The 18,678-nt window shown below is 35.8% G+C and overlaps 1 protein-coding gene across 3 annotated transcripts in view; it reads right to left on the reverse strand.

The window, feature by feature from the left end:
• Positions 1 to 11,834: 11,834 nt before the first annotated feature.
• Positions 11,835 to 18,678, reverse strand: part of LOC149803766 (ubiquitin C-terminal hydrolase 7-like) — a 100,822-nt gene continuing 93,978 nt past the window's right edge. For all 3 annotated transcript variants that reach the window (XM_089953548.1, XM_089953547.1, XM_089953546.1), the window contains exon 33: positions 11,835 to 18,035. In XM_089953548.1, the coding sequence (XP_089809674.1) occupies positions 17,926 to 18,035 (110 nt within the window). In that variant the 3' untranslated portion in view covers positions 11,835 to 17,925. The remainder of the gene's footprint in view (positions 18,036 to 18,678) is intronic.

Consider the following 18,678-nt stretch of genomic DNA (forward strand, 5'->3'; position numbering starts at 1 on the left):
AATTTGGATTTCAACCAAACATTTGGTGACATACTATACAAAGGAATTTGGATTTCAACCAAACATTTGGCAACATAACTATACAAAAGAATTGGATTTCAACCAAATATTTGGCAACATAACTATACAAAGGGATCTGGATTTGAACAAAACATTTAGTATATAGCATTAAATTGAAGGGACCTTGAAAGAGTTCTATTTCAGCATTCCACTACTTCATTTGCAAAACATGCCCATCTATTGTCCATCCTCCTGACCTTGCCCTCCACAGCATAACTTGACCAGAGTTGGATTTTGACCAAGTGGCATGCAGTTTAGGTCCAGGTTATCTTGTAATATTGTCCATCAATCAGTAATGGCTTGTTTCCACTCTGAAGGCCATATTTCTTCCCTTTTTTCAATCAGTGTTGGAATATGCTTTATGTCATCAAGATCTTGGATTATTTCAGTAAATGAGCATGATCCATGCATATTAATGAGGTGATCTTGCATTTGTTTGGCTGATATCAGTTGTATTTCTTGAAATTGTGCAGCAGTAATCCAAATGAGGAAGAACAAATACATTGTAAATAATTTCTGATAGTTGGTAGATAACATTTTATCCTCTGTAAATTGCAAATTCTTGAGTTTACTACAGAACAAGTTTGTTTTGCTGTTTAACCCATCTGGATTCTTATCAACATGAACCCCAAAATGTTTTTCTTTGGCAACATTATCAATTTCATTAAAGATATGCAACTCAAAATTTTGATTCCTGATAATCTTTTCTGTGTTTGAAGCAATATTGCCTTGGTTTTTAGGGGATTGATAAACATCTTATTCAGTGAACAGCAATATTCAATATAAATCTTCACCCATTCTTTTGTTGAAGGTTATAAAATTAGAATCAGACTTAGTAGCATCATCAGCATATATATCAGTTTTTTAATATTTTATGTAGAGGGGTAAGTCATTTATAAAAATACGAATACTACAGGCCCTAAAATAGATCCCTGTTGAACACTCTTGTTGATGAACATCAGCTCTGATTTAATGTTATCAATAAAATCTTGTTGACTTCTGTCAGATAGGTATGTTTTCAACCATGAGAGTGAAATATATATATATATATATATATATATATATATATATATATATATATATATATATATATATATATATATATATATATATATATATATATATATATAAGCACATGGAATATGGTTTTCAACCCATAAAGGTGTGAGGTACATGCATTTAATTTAACATCTCTAACTCAAGAGGAGTCTCTTAAACTATCACTACTTCATTTATCACCTAGGAAGAGTTAATAACTCTTCTGTTGGAGTTACAATGCAAGAAACTAGTCTTGAAATTCACATGAAGATGTACTCAACCCCCCAAAAAACTAATTCTGTCATTGCCAGCCTGAATCTCACCATTAATGAGTGTCCACCAGAGAACAAAGCTCAATTTTACAAGACCTTCATTTGTCCAATTTTCGAATCCTCCTCAACAGTCTGGGACCCTTATTCACAGCACAGCATTGAGGCTATTAAGAGAGTAAACAGGGATTGCTAGTCTGACAGATAAGTTACAGAAATTTTCATGAAAGAGCAACACATCCATTGGGCCAGACATAAACTTGTAATGCTCCCCCGCATACAAGTAGTCTACAAGTAGTCTACCTTCTTGTGGATATACCTGCCAGCCAGTATTTGATTCCTTATGGATGCCACATAAGAAGAAAATCATAAAAGGTACCATTACACTGTTTTCCTAGTACAGTTAGAGTATGGAATACAATGCCCCAATGTGGACAGACTCCCTTGAGATTTTCCACCTAGAACTTATCAGTTGTCTTTTGCTATAGATGTCATGCCAGTTTTTAAATCCACTTCTAAATTGTACACAGAATTGGCTTTTGTACTATATAAAAGTAGTATCCAGTGCAGCACAAATGTTGCAACTTTTACTGCAGTATGATCATAGATATGTATGAGAGGGTCACTTAATAAAGAAGGGTCAATGACAAATGTGGAAACCTAGCTTGTGGGTTTTGGGGCAATCACATGAAATGTCATTCATCACATCTGCACAACCAGCTAATTAATCCTCTAACCCTACTTCTAAAAATATTGAACAATGACTATGGTTCAAAGTTGCAATTAAATGACAACATAATCTAGTGATATTTCACAAAATATGGCACACTATTGGCTCTGAATTATAACAAAAGCGCTGTTTTGTAGTTGTAGGGTTTAACGCCATTTTTCAGCACAAGATAGGCTATACATGGCGGCCAGTATTAATGGTGGAGAAAGAACCCGGAAAAAACTCTGAAAGAACCACCGACCCAAGAGAAGTTACTGGCAAGCTTTCTCACATACCCACTGGCCAAACTCGAGACTTGAACCCATGCAGACAGAGGTGAGATGGCAGTGATCCTTAATGATGAGCGCTTTAGACCACTTGGCCACTCGGGGCCCCCAAACGTGCTATACAGTGAGATGTAATGAAATAACATCAATAAACAATAAATATATATTCTCTATTTATGAAAACTGCCAGGTTAGGTTAGATCATGTGTACCTTAATGACAAGTATTGAAATTGGCCAGCCATAAAATAATTTCTGAAAATCTATAATCTTTTTGTTGATATGACAAAATTGAACTCTGTAGTTGTCAGATGGACAACCTTAAAGAACTATTGTGGAAAGAGTTAAAAGTTGTCTTTTCAACATTGCATGGCCATTGCATTAGCAACAAATTTGTCTTATTATGAATAAAACAAATAAATCTAGCATGACCTCTCTCCATGGTGTCAACTTAGCCATTTGTATCATTGTCAGTCTATAGAAACAGTGTTGTCCAATAGAAATAGTGTTGTCCAATAGGTTGACATCATTGCTGCTGCATTATGGTTGACCAGGGTGAGACGATAAACCAGGTTCATAATACCAGTGTGTGCATTGACACCCATACCATATTCAGTTTAAAATTTCTTATTTCTTATTATACATGAATAAGATACTTACCCAATCCATGTATACACATACTATAATACACACAGAAATGGAGGAACAGGCTCACAGAGACCCTAGGTTTTCTACAACAAATTTATTACATACTCATTTAAAATTTGAATCAGGAACAGCCATATTTGCTATAAGATCAACACCATTTTCATTTAGGACCAACTAAACCTCATGAGTCATTTAGTGTCAGTATCACTTTTCATTCAGAAATGGTTTTCATCCTTCTTGAAAATTGTTACCTCTTACATGCATGCTCATACCAACATGTGGTTTCCACTAAAAGACTTCTTGTGAAGTCTAGTTGGTTCTAAATAAAAGAAATTATACAGATATGGCATCAACATGGCTGTCACACCACCTTGAAAATTTGGCTACAACTACCAATCTGACATCCAAAATGGCAGTCATGTTGGATATTTTTACTTTTAACCAGCTAGACACCACATATTGATATGACCATCCATGTAGGAGGAGTAGCGAAAGCAATTTTTTTAATATGGATTACGAATTTCAAGATGGCTTTGTATTGGCTGTCAGATCAGCACCATTTTAATAATAATAATAATAATAATAATGAGGACTTTGTATAGCGTCTAATCTTTCGAAGCTCTTTAAGCGCTTTACAACATTAGACAACACCTATAACATAAAAAAACATATTATTACAAAAAACAAACACCATGAAATTAGAAAACAAAAACATGCTGAAAATATTTAAGGTAGGGAACATTATTAGGTCTTTAAGTTTGTTCTTGCAGTTGAAATAAGTGAGTTTCAAGAGCACTCTTGCATGGGATCACCGTCTTTGTGTCTAAGTTCTGTGGGCAATTCATTCACGTTGCTGGGCCCTGGTATGCAAAAGGACATTTTCCATATGACTTCATTTTCATAGTGGGAATAATGAGTATACGATTGTCAGAAGAGGAGCTTAAGTATCTTGCTGGTGTGTACACATGGGTGAGGTCGGATAGCTATGTTGGACTAGAGTCCGACAGTGAAACGTAGCACAGAGAACAAATTTTGGGTTTGATTCTGGATTGAATGGATAGCCAGTGTAGGGTACAGAGTAGTGGGGAGGTGTGCTCTGATCGTGGTACTCTAAGTATGATCCGAGCAGCTGTGTTTTGAACTTTCTGAAGTAGATATTGAGATGAACCAGACAGAATTGAGTTACAATAGTCCAATCTTGAAAGTACTAATGAACATACAAGTGTTTTAGTGGCATCAACTGAAAGATATTTGCGAATGGAGCTGATGCATCTCAGCTCAAGATATTCAGCCTTGCATATGTTCATGACATGTTGGTGCAACGTGAGAGGGCCACTATACTATTTAGGACCAACTAGACATAAGAATTCTTTCAGTAAAACCCGGTGTTGATGTGAACATCCACTCTTGAGGAATAGCGATAACAATATTTTCAGGATCGCTGCTATGGTGGTTATATTGGACGTCAGATAAGCATGATTATCATTTTGGAAATCATTAGAAATGATAAGAGGTCTTTTATTGATGTAACCATCCAATAAGGGGAGTAATGATAGCAACATTTTCAGTGTGTGGTGACTATGTTGGTTGTTAGATCATCACCATTTTCAATTAGGATCAACTAGACAACAAAGCCTTTTAGTGAAAATCCCATGTTGATCCAATCATAAATACTGCACCTGGGGTCAATCAGATTTTAATAGGGACTACTGAGTGACAGGAATACTCATGCTGCATCAAAGGTAAAGCATGGCATCATGGAAACTCGCTATTACCTCAATCCATGATGTTTGCCCCTAGTAACTGGCTAATTATTTCAGTCTGAGGACTATATTCCAAGCACCGACTTCCCATAATCTAACAAGTAATCACAAAAATCTAAGAAATCCTTAAAACGGAGTGCTATAAACAAATGCACTTTCTAAAAATTTGTTGCAGTATATCAAAGCCAAACATAAGAATATTATTCACTTGACCAGGCAAATCAGTGGGAATCCATAGAATAAAAAGTTGATGCACCCCACCCCCCAATTTATACATGCATTTTTCATGTCCGACGACCATTTTTTGGAACACGTGATGCTCACAGTGCAAACACAAGCCCTTTCCCTAGGTGATAATTTTGAAAAGCATTGTGTACTTAATAGCTTGGTACAATACAAATTAGTTGTCATCCTGGCAGTTTTTTTTAGATATTCTACTTTACTTGAACCAACGTGTCTACTGCTGTAAGTGGCTAGATCTGCTTCCTAGCAGATTACTGGTATTTCACTGGCTACATACAGCAGCAACTACATGAGGTGTACATATGCCTTACATAAGTTTCAAGAAAAACACAAGCTGGAAAGACCACAGTCATAAATATATCCATGTGTTTCATTATTACACAATAACAGCTCAAAAAGTCGCACCATAGCCTTAAGTTATGAAATTTGCCAGGGGCCAATTTACGAAACTGTCCCCTGCCACCTTAGTTTAACATAATCAACAAGGATTTGTTGGTGAACTCCATTTCATCATTGTAGAAACAATCCGTGATTTTAGGTCTGTCTGTGCATTCTGTGACTGGACATTTTCATGTGCTAATGCTATAAGTTGACATTGAATTTGATTTGCTATATGAGGGTGGTCCCAACTATTGATTTCTATTTGGTCTTAAGAAGATTACATTTCAGGCTGGTTAACCACTCTGACATATATCTGTCAACAAGTTGAACAAAATCTCCATTGATGTTACCATCCCCTATCAACCAATCAAAAGAGGGTTAATAAAGTTTTATTCCAAACATTTGTCCTGCATATTTTAAATCTTTCATTCTTATTGATCTTAAGTGAGCCTGCAACCAAAACTGCCTTTTTTTTTGATGACTTATCATTGGGATCTCACCCAAATAAAGCAACCCAAGAATTTAATAGTTTAATTTCAGCATTATGATTTTCCAATGAGTGTTTGTTCTATTAAATGAATTCTAAGAGACCCCATGTATTTGTGGATGTGTACATGATGAGGAAATAATATTCAGATTTATCAGCATCTATCAGTCTAAAGTTACCACCGCGATGAAAATTATAATTATGTGCTCGCCTTTGTTCATATAAATTTTAAAGCCTTTGCCAGTAAACAATGAAATTCTTTGTTGGATCTCTTCATAAGTTGAGCCAACGTTGTACACACCAGTGGGAAGTTCAACAAAATGCTAGGTTGCATCATCATCATCTGAAAATATAAATGAGTTATTTGCGGAAAGAACATAACAGGACAATTTTAATACACATGCAATGATGCTAATGCGATCTCGAACGTGCAACCTACTCCTGTGGGGTTGTTTGCAGTGACAAGCTGCATTGCAATATTGGTTTGGATAAAATAGGAAGTGCGCTAGAATTTATCATTGGTGTTGTATAAATCATCAATGTCTTCAATACGTTCATGCATCAACATGTGAATGTGAACTTATTGTGCTCATCTTTCCAACCGATCTACAAGTTCATTTATCTGTTGTTGGTCCACAGACACAAATTTAAACCCTGAAGGTTCAAACCCTGGCTGTCCCACATTTATGTCCATGACCACCAAGACCTTTTCCAGGTTTTGGTGGTTTCTGGGGAGATCATACTGTGTGGGTGGGGGAGGAGAAGTATTCCTTTTCCTCGGGAGGTACAGCCTCATCAAGAGACACATCTTCCTTAGAGGCCATACAACCCCATAAACATGTTTTTACAAGTATTTTTGTGCATCCGGGGAAAATTATACTAGTTCAGACTCAAACATAATCTTTTAATTGTCTTGAACTAGATATGTATGCAGTAAACTTTAGGAGATTCAAAGATTATCTCTCATGTCTCCGCAATAAGGTCTTCCAGTGCAGTTTGTTTCGACTTTAGCACGTTTGCTACCCGTTATAACACTTCAGATCAGTTCCTGGTGTTTGCGAGCAGCTTTGTTACATCTCTCTCCATACCCTGCTAACACTGGTCAACAGTGAAATCATTACTGACTTGAAAAGGCCCTAGTCTGTAGTATTTTGGTGTGCCAAACACGAATATAACCGTGAAAAATTTGTATTGGCTCTCGTTTTGAAGATATTCATATACCTCATTTTCTATGTTTCACTGTGTAAATTTCTCCAGTAGGACTGCAGCAACATCCGGAATAATGATGTAACATTGCATAATACCATCATGCTCACATCATCCACAGTTGATTGCATCATTTTCTGATGCAATGCAATACTAATGCCATGCGGCTGCTGAAGTAAGTTGACGTCAGCAGTGTACTATACATGTGTAGGCCTATTATACTAATGCCAGGCGGCTGCTGAAGCTGACGTAAGCAGTGTACTATATAAAGCCCAATCAGATAGGTTCAGCATTTAAAATATTTTAGACGTTGTGCGAGACAGTTCAAGCTACTGTTACATAAAACTTATTATTTTATCCATTTACGTACAATAAAGAACAGTAATGCCTCGAAAGTGTGTTAATACCGCGGACAATTTTTGCTATATTTGTGGGGAAGTGACATTTGCCAACCAGAAGAAAAGTATCAATTCTCAAGTGAAGAAGGCATATCATCTTTACTTCGGATGCAAGGTTGGTGACCAAGACAAGCCTTGGGCTCCGCATATATGCTGTGCTACATGTACAACACAGCTTTCACAGTGGTTGAATTGCAAAAGGTCATCAATGCCGTTTGCAGTCCCAATGGTGTGGAGAGAGCCAAGCAACCACCTAAATGACTGTTACTTCTGCTTGGTTCCTCCTCTTTCCGGCGGAATAACGAAGCGAAAGAAGTCGAGGATAGTCTACCCAAACATTCCGTCTGCATTGAGACCAGTTCCACATGGTGAGGGACTTCCTATTCCAGAACCTCCAGCAGAATATTCTCTTGATTCATCTGACGAAGACAAAGGTGAGTTGACCTGTTCTTCTCCTGGTCCATCAGCATGCAGTGATCCAGATTTTCACTGTGGTGCATCATCAACCCCACACAGAATAACACAGGAAGAACTAAATGACCTGATTCGTGATTTGGACTTATCAAAGAACAAGGCAGAATTGCTAGGATCAAGACTCCAACAATGGAATCTTCTAGAAGAAGATGTCACAATTACTGCATATCGAAAGCGCCACCAGCAATTGGAGCCTTTCTTCAGAAAGGAAAGTAATCTGATATTCTGTTCCGATATTGAGGGCCTCATGAATGCTTTAAAAATCACTCATGACCCACAAGAATGGAGACTATTTGTGGACTCTTCGAAACTGAGTCTCAAGGCTGTGCTTTTGCACAATGGAAACATTCTTCCATCTATTCCAGTAGCGTATGCTGTCCACATGAAAGAGACATACGATAACTTAAGGCAGCTACTGAATTCCATTGAGTATAACAAGTACAGCTGGCACCTCTGTGGTGATTTGAAGGTAGTTGCCCTTTTAATGGGACTGCAGCAAGGATATACAAAATACATGTGTTTCTTATGCGAGTGGGATAGCCGAGCAAGGGAAATGCACTACATGAGGAAGGAATGGACTCACAGGCAGAATGTAGCCATTGGAGAGAAGAATATCCAACACCCAGCTCTGGTTGAGGCTCAGAAAATCTTGCTACCACCCCTTCACATCAAACTAGGTTTGATGAAGAACTTCGTGAAAGCCATTGACCGGACTTTGCCAGCATTCCGATACCTGCATGAAAAATTCCCTCGACTCAGCGAAGCAAAGATTAAAGAGGGAGTTTTTGTGGGTCCTCAGATTCGAGAGCTTTTCAAAGATGACCGGTTCAACAACTTGCTGGAAGGTGACGCGAAACAAGCATGGAATGCTTTTCGCCTAGTTTCTACAAACTTCCTCGGAAATGTTAGGGCAGAAAACTATAAGGAACTAGTAGAAGACATGTTGATGAAGTATAAGAAACTTGGCTGCAATATGTCTCTAAAGATTCACTTCCTTCATTCCCATTTGGATTTCTTTCCTAGCAACTGTGGTATTGTTAGTGATGAACACGGCGAACGTTTTCATCAAGATATCGCAACAATGGAACAAAGATACCAGGGAAAATGGTCCACTACAATGCTGGCTGACTCCTGCTGGACACTCCTCAGAGATGCTCCCGAACAGCTGTACAAGAGACAAGCGAAGAAATCTAAGATGTAGTCAATGACTTGATTTTTTATAGGTAGGCTATTACAGTTGACCTTTTACTATTGGAATGCATTTCGTTATGTAAACATTAATTTCTTGCAGATTACAAAAAAACTAGAGCCAATTTTGCAATTTGACTGTCATATTCGTGTTCAGCACATAAAAATTGATAAGAATTGACTAATTTTATTTCAGTAACATGACTTTTGTAAAAATTTGTTGTCCAGTGAAGTTATCATTTGCAAACTTTGGTACATATATATATATATATATATATATATATATATATATATATATATATACACACACACAGTGTTTATCACGGTTGTTAAATTGTGTCCAAACCAGGGCGATATTTTTGTGGGCCCACCAGTCAAGTCAATAGTGAGGAAACTATACAGGTCTTGAGTAAACTCCGCAAACATATTACAAAACTCATTCCACAAGTAATAAGTGTAAAGTAGAGAGATAAATTCTTTTCCAGGTGAGACATTTCAGGGTCACATTCATTGTATTGACAAATGATTTAGAAGTTGTTGCTTCCCGATGCAAGATTGCTCACAAGTTTGTCCAGGCTGGAGTCCAGGGACTGCAGCAAATCAATAAGCTGCAGTTGTCCGAGCCTAAACGTGTATTTTTCCACCGTGTTGGGGATAACGCTTATTGGTACATTCGATGCCATTGCAATTGCTTATGTTACTAAGTGGCCATCATACCTACAGAGGTTATAAAGCACAACAGAAATTCGCGTCTTTTTTGTTTAGATTACATACGTTGTTCATGCATTAGTGAGGTGACAGTGATCACGAACATTTTCATTGATGGAGTTAAGAGCTCCTTGAATGATCCAACAATGGGTGGACTTAGAACACTTAGGAGAGCTGTTGTTGGATCCATTACTCAGTAACCTAAGATGATTTAACAAGCACCTTAGCCGAGTCCTCACCACTATACAACATTGATTGGTCAGTTGCTCCATCACATCTGACAACAACAAAACAAAACCAGTATGGGACATGTTGAGCAAACTGCACTGTAGTTGACTGAATATTATTTGAACCTTAAGTTCTCACGGGAACATTCAAGCATTCAAAGTTCACCTAGATAACATAAGTGACTTTCATTTTTCATTGCACCAAAAGTTTTTTTAAAATATTTTTTTGCCAGCTTCTGGCGCTTTATTGTCTGTTATGGCTTTTCACTGATTCCACCACATTAAAACTTATGGTTGTCAAACAGCTGTTTCATGCTAAAAATGTCCAAGCAGCTACAACATGGAAACTTTTTCCCCATTATCCTTCTTGTGTTGGTACATCAACCAAGAAAGATTCTTTATTCACATGATACTTTGCCACTGGGTCGTCCATGTTGACACAGAACAATGTTGTACCACGTGCTTTTCTTAGTGTAAAATCGTTTCACATAAAAGCCTTTAATCAAAGTGAACATATTAAAAATAATATCAGGGCTGAAATCATGTTGCCGTTACAATTGGCTGTGGTTCATTTGCGATTCTGATAACTCATGTATTATGCTATTTTTTAAAAATACCATTTATTATTCGTATCCTATGCTTATACTGGTATAAAGAGGAAATCATCTATTTGCAAACTCCATCAATGTATCCTTTAGAGTATTTTTTACTTTATCAGGATCAGAAACTAAAATCACTTCAATCCTGCCTATTATGTTACTGACATCTTTTTTATCCAAATTGTCGGGTGTTTCTACAATTATATTATTGAGTGTTTCTTCATTTGTATTGTCAGGTATTTTACAATCATAGGTTCATTGAATCTTCAACGGCACGCATAATAATACTCGCTAACATATCTGTATGGTCAGCAAAGCTAATTTTGACACTTTTCTCTGATACCACCTAGCCCAAAACGTAACGCAAGCAAATGTGATTTACAGTATTGCTGAACAGTTTGTATTTTCCAAGGAAAAAAAAATCTACTTTGATTGCGTCCTAATGCCATTGAACTTATACACACACAGCATTCCAGTTGCCATAGTTTTATCTCTTGTGCATATGGTGCTACATGGAAAATAAAGTTAAAATCAAAATATTGATAGATTAAAATTTCATCAAGCAAGGTGGAATATTTTTATGCAAAGGTATTCCAAAATTGTTAATTTGGCATTTGCCAATAAAGAGACTGAGGAAGTGAAAATTGCTGGAGCAAAGTGATTTGTTGAAATCTGTATCTTCAGATGATGACCATAATATTTACAAAGTTTAATGGCATTCCAGATGACCAATATATAAGCCTGCCTCACCCACCTACTGAGGTGGGGTAAAAATAGAAGCCTGCATAGCTACAAAAATGTATTACATGATGTATGTACATATGCAAGTGAAAATAAAAGGCATAAAAATTCCCTCATCTACAGGGATCGTATTTACAAAAGCTTCCCATCACAAAAACATCCACTATACACTAATAAACCATTCTGATAACCTGAAAATTAAAATTCATATGGGAAGTTGATCCTGTAGATATGGATTATACCAAGCTGTGTCTTATACCAATCCTGACTGGACCCCAATGGGACAACTGTCTGGAACATGATGCCATTTCCACTACCCTCAACATTTTTTAATGGGTTTTAGGTAATAACCTAAATCCCTAGTATATGCATCCTGTTGTAATTTACAAATGATAAATACTAAGAACACATGAGGACAAAGTTTATTTATTATTCTGAACATGCCACTGTCTGATTCATTCTTCACATAAATTTAAAAGTAACGATTCACTGAAATACAACTGAACTTAAATAATTTACATGTTATATTCCATTCTAATACATTAGAGTACTATAAAAGTGAAGTGTGGTGCACAATGAATAATCAGAATTTACCAAATTTACAAATAATGTTGCATGACATTTTGTATTAAAAATAAAGTTATAGCACAATGACACACAGAGTGTGTGCCATTTTTAAGGGACAACATTACCACAACTAGAAAACCACAATATGCATGTTGTCTTTCATCTAAAGGATCCATTTTGATCCAACTCAAAGTAACATTAAAGTTTCTGCTTGATAAATTTACATCAAAGTTTCTGCTGATAAATTTTCAAAGTCAAGGCAAAGATGCCTCAATTTGTTGCTTTCTTCATATTATGACCCATCTAGGATATTTTTTGCATTCTTTGAACACACACACACAGCCCCCTTCATTATCTTGACTTAATGATCGCTACTAGTCATTGCTAACTCTTAACAAACTTACATTCAAAGTCTCATGGCAGTAACACACATTATCCCTTGTGATCTTTTATTTGAATGATCACAGCAAGTCATTAGTGATTTTAACAAACTTAATATACAGTATTTCACGAGTCACCCTTGTAACACACATTGCTCCCTCTGATCTCTTGGCTTAATAATCACTGCAAGTCATTACTGACTAGCAAACTAACATTCTTGTAAATCACACTGACCCCTGCACTCGACATAATTATCACGACATGTCATAAATAACTCGAGCAAACTTATATTCAGAGTCTAATGACAAGGGATGGAAACAAAACAGCAGTAAATGCCAAGAAGGATACAACTGCGACAGCTATGCCTCATGTAAGCAATATTCATTACTGGTTAAAGGTGTATGAAGCAGTCATATATGCTAGTTGATTCTTTCCTGACAAAATGACAAAATTTACTTAAAGCAAAAGAATCTTATGTGTCATAAGCAACAGCTTGACACCCTATGTTATCAATGTCAATGCAGTTTCCACCCTGAAAGTGGTGACAAGATGGAAGGATGCAAGGAGCAATTTTGCTGACAGATTATGATTTTCAGGAGTATCATGTTTTTTTTGCAAATTATATAACAAGCCTGATAAAGTTGCAAAATTGTGTATTCCAATAATAGCAACAAGTTGGATAATTTGTTGTTGAGAATTATAAAACTGTGAAAATTGTATATAAAATGGCAAAATTTAAATTTACTGAATTCGCACAAATTTGAGGACACTAAAATATGATTACAGTAAATTAACCCAAATTATTGAATATCACTAAATTTAGATTATAACACATTTTACAAAGATACTTTCGTCAATTACCATGTGAGAATGAAATGTTTTGTGAAACAAATGTACAAACACATGCCATAACAAAGATCATAACATGTCATTTATACAGTGTGATAAAGATGTTAACATGTTTCAATATTTACATTACTGGACAGGGCTACGTGGTGAGACACTGCTAATAAAGTTGCTCAACACAAGCTCCAACCTTCATTACTTAACTAAGAGGCAGCTAAAAAACAAACAAGGTTCTGCATGCATATTCAAGCAATTTTCACATAAAATTGTTTCCTGTACACATGATGGATAAGAATACTTACATGGACAAGAACTAATGCAGTATAGTACAGCAGGAAAAAGTAATATGTAAAGAGAAAACATAAAAAAAACTCTCAAAACAATGTTGGAAAGAACATATCTTCACTTAAAGCAGTGTCCTACAACTGAATGTTTAGCATAGAGGGAGATGTTTTTGTTTATATAGCTTGGTAAATATATGTAACTTGTTTTATAGAAGTGTTCCAAGAAAACTTTGACAAATGTCTAAAACCTCTTTAAAATACAACTAACCTTGATTGACTCAAGTATCAAATTACTTTTCTAAGTCTTCAATTTACATTTCAAATTTATTCATGTCTTTCTTATAAAGAAGATAATTTTGATCATGCACTATCATCAGAGCAGTGGTTCATAGTGTCCATGTTTCAGAAGTGGTGTATTCTTTAAAGATGATATCATGGCTTAGAAGGCAGGATCCAATATTTGACAGAGGAAACTTCTTGTTGTTGTTGTTCTAGGGTTTAACGCCATTTTTCAGCACAAGATAGGCTATACATGGCGGCCAGTATAACTGGTGGAGGAAGAACCTTGGAAAAGTCAGGGAAGAATCACCGACCCACAAGAAGCTACTGGCAGACTTTCCCACGTACCCATGCTAGCCAAGCCTTGGACTCAAACCCACGTAGATAGAGGTGGAGGAAACATGCGTGTGTGTGTGTGTGTGTGTGTGTGTGTGTGTGTATATATATATACATACACGTACATACATATATATATATATATATATATATATATATATATATATATATATATATATATATATATATATATATATATATAAATTTTCATGTATACACTAATCTGTAATTAAAGTACAAAAGTTTGATTTCTCCATCTGAAAGGGTATAAGAGTAAAAGTGATAAACAAAAGGAAGATAGTGAATGTGAACTAGACTTTGAAGATAATGTTGACTGTGATACATTAGATGCTATCAAACAGTAAAAAGATACAGTTGTACCATGTTTCACCTATGAACCCCAAAGAAGCTTTTGAGATATAAAGCAGAAAAATGCAACCATAATATACATGACCTTCAGCTTACAGATAGGGAAAACCCCAAACTTAAAATGCAACATTTCTAGTAACAATATACATGTGCAGCAAATTTTGTTCACAGATCTTAAGAATCTTACAAGTTAAAGAGCTAGAGAGATGTCACTACTGAAACAAACAAATATCCAGTGACCTTGACCTTCAAGAGAGGAACACCAGTGTGGAACTGCTGCCCATGGATCAGTGGTTGTACCCATAACTGCACCAAAGATACTGGTTGCCATATATAGCCTATCATGTGATGAAAAGTGGCACTAAATCCCACAAATCAAATCAAACCAGTGTTGTGCATGATAAATATGTGAGTGTCATCCCTTAATCTCAAATGGCTCTAATGTTATAGAATGGCAAGGAAAGTAGGAACGAAAACATAAATTACTGACTGATGACCTTTCCAGTGAAGACAGTACCCCTCCTTCACATGTAACATACCAAGTAATGATGATGTACAAGTATACATCTCCACCAAGTTTCATCTATTAATCTCAGATTGCTCTTAAATTAAAGACAGGAAAGGAAAGTGTGATATAAAACTTAAAATAATGACCCATGACCATGAACCCAAAGGCAAGAATCCCAATGTGGTACATGATAATGTACAAGAATCCCAATGTGGTACATGATAATGTACAAGAATGCCAATGTGGTACATGATAATGTACAAGAATACAAAGTTTTGTCCCTATAGCAGAAGTGGGTCTAAAGTTATAGAATGGAAAGGAAGGTGCAATGGAAAAGTGAAATATTCATCTGTGACCTTGATCAGGATGGGAACAAAAGACATATTCACACTATAGATAAGTATATCAAGTTTTATCCTTTATTCTCAAACAGTTCTGAAATTTTAGACTGGAATAAAAGTGTGATAGAAAACCTAACACATTTAGTAATGACCCTGACCCTGAAAATATGATTCCTAATGTGGTAGGTGATATACCTACTGATGATGTACAAGTATGCAATGTTTTCTCACTTCATCTGAAAACAGTTTTAATACAGCTTTTAAAGATTATGAGTAAGTATACAAAGCTTTATACCCTAACCTTAACACAGCTATACTGTTTCAGAGTGAAATGTACATTGTGATGGCTCACTTAAAGCACTAAGCTGTAATTTTGTCTTTTTAGTAATCCCAACATGGTCTGTGATTCACTTTTTAATAATGATGTACAAGTATACCCAATTTCATTCCCTAATCTCAACTGAAAAGGGACAACTTAAAATATTTATTCTCTGCTGTGACCATCACCTTGAAGACAGGACCTATAGATGGCTTGAAAATTATACAGCAGAAAGGAAACTGAAGAAAATTTGACATTTCAAAGTGACCATTACTGTGATGATAAAAACATCAGTGATTCTAAATGTGGTGTAGATTTATACCAAGTGTTGTCCCTTAATCTCAAATGCTTTAAAATTATGGAATGGAAAAAAAATTTGATGGACAGATGGAAGGAGAAGCATATAATACAATGTTCCTTGTTATTCACAAAAAGGTGGGGGACAAAAATCAATTGAATGCACTGTGACTTCAGTTATGAAAAGTCCCAACATGACATCTAAAAACAATGGAGTTTTCATACGACTTCTCTGCAAGATATATGAAAAATGAACTTCTTTTCAAACATGAAACCTCAATTTTTCCACTTTCTGTATTGTGTTTTGACCCTTTAGGCTCACATACATTACATTTTGCTAAATAAAAAGCTCCAAAATTACTTAATGACAACACTCAAAATTCTACAACATCGTGAAATATACTTTGCATCTTAAAAACATTAAACGCTTCTTTGAGAAAAGCCCTTGTTCCACAGAGTAGCAACCAAGAATATACAGTGCATAGCATATAATGATGGATAATATGGACTGATCCCAAAACTCTGCTTTAAAAAAGAACTGCTTTCAAAAAACAGAACTACAGGAATATTCAAATGGAATTTTTCTCCAGAAATAAAATACACACAATAATAATGCTCACAGGATACTAAGCCCCAATTTTGAAACCAGGGCTTGCAAGAGGTAATGCAGTAATGTAATGAAGCTATCAGCCTCAATTTTCACTTCCTAGCATACTTTTAAGAAAGTAGGTTTGCACTGTAAATTGGTAACATATGACCGAGGCCCTATTGTGAACATTTTTTGGTACAAATGTACATTTCTACGAAAAATGCTAAACAATTACACTCTGAATTTCCCTGTCTGAACACATAAAGAAGGCTATCAGGTGAATTAGTTTAAAATAATTCAGAACAGAAGAAAGACATACCGACATATCTGATACTTGCTTAAAGCACTGGTTTATGGGTGATGCTGAAGATCTGTGCAATACCGTTTGCCTTACTGTATAGTTCAGATGCAGGGAAGCATCTAACACACTAAATTAAGTGTCTGCCTCTGGGAAAATATAGGCAATTTTACATAATGTTAAGAAGACGATGACACAATTAGACCTCAGATATATTGTAATATTGTGGATTTATTTAATTTTGAGGGGCACCATTTTTCATGGTCTACAAAACATTACATTTTAGAAGATACTTAACTTAATAGATATGACTCTGAAGGATGGGAGGGTTCTAAATTCTGCACAAAAAATATAATTTAATATGGAGTCTCTAAATTTGTGTTTGTAGCTACCACAAATATCAACAAAAACTGTAAGTGACATATGAGGGTTTTTTTCTCTCTCCAATTAGTTGGGTACAGGATGGCTTTGACTGAACAATTCCAACTGGTAGCTTAACTTCTGATTGACCTTGTCAATGTTACAAAATATATCATGCAAACTAAGTGCATACTAACTGGAGCAAAGGTGAAATACCAGCAGTTTTGGGGGGAAAAAGATTGGCTTGGCAGGTTTAACATCAGGAAACAAACAAATGTAAAGAGCAGTGTTGTTATTATGATCCACTGTAGAAAATATATTCCTGTGTGATAAAGAGTAAGAATCTCCTCATTTCATATCCTACAAGAAGGCTGAATGCATCCAAGACAGTTATACCCTCACCGCCATAATAAGTTGACCACTGCCATCAATGTGCACCAGTCAAAACAAGTAACAATGTAGCAGAGATAGATGGCATTTGATCTTTTTAAAAGGATGCTCAAACACAGAATCACCAGCTTTCAATCCAGCAAGGCAGTCATATTTAAATACTGCATCTAACTTCTGGTAGCATGTACAATAAATTTTTATCCTGAAATGGCGATTGATTTTGTGCATGCTTCTGGCAGTGTCCCAGGCTGTCTTCCTCTGCTTGGGATCACACCACAATTATTGGCTGCTTTGGGTCACTGTGTAGGAAAATTAACAGAAGAGTCAGGTGGATTATTCAGTTGTGAATTTTGATTGCCTTTTCCAGGTAATTGTATCTGGAGGCCCTCTTGGGGGTCTTGTTGACATGATCCAGTCCAAGCCAAGGTCGAGTTTGTAGGTTTCCACCTGTAATTAGAGAGGGTAATACATATAAGAATGCATGAAAAAAAGTGCACACATGTGCATATGTGTGTGTGTGTTGCACGTATGTGTATGTGGAACATGTCACCAGATCCATCTAATTTATATTAATGAATCCTTGCTGATATAATAAATTTGTTTTTAAAAAACCCCAAATCAAATCAATGCCATAAAACTAGGCTTTCCTTCATATCTCTTGCCTGGATGGCATGTGCTGACAAAAGTCTTGTGTTGTAGGCATTTCATATTCTACTTTCATACAACATCTAAACTCTGAGTAAAAGGTAATTTGCTGCTAGTTTAATATTATCCAACCATGATTTCAATGTTTCCACTCAAAAATATTACTTCACTGTTTCTCACAAAAAAACTTCCGATTCATTTTCACCTAACAACAGGACAGTAGGTATTAAACTGCATGGTTTAATCTCAAGATATAGAAAATAAAGAATAAAATCAGAAATAATGCTATGCTAACATAAGCGGCAGTCATCTGAATGTTTAAAATAATATTACCAAATTTATGAGCACAGATCAAAGACCTAACAAGTTTAGCACCATGTTTTTATTGGAGTGAATAACATCAATGGAAGACAATGAAACCAGCAATACTAAAACAATACTACCA

The sequence above is a fragment of the Sinohyriopsis cumingii genome, chromosome 3 (assembly GCF_028554795.1).
Source record: "Sinohyriopsis cumingii isolate HCF-2022 chromosome 3, ASM2855479v2, whole genome shotgun sequence".
Lineage (NCBI taxonomy): Eukaryota > Metazoa > Mollusca > Bivalvia > Unionida > Unionidae > Sinohyriopsis > Sinohyriopsis cumingii.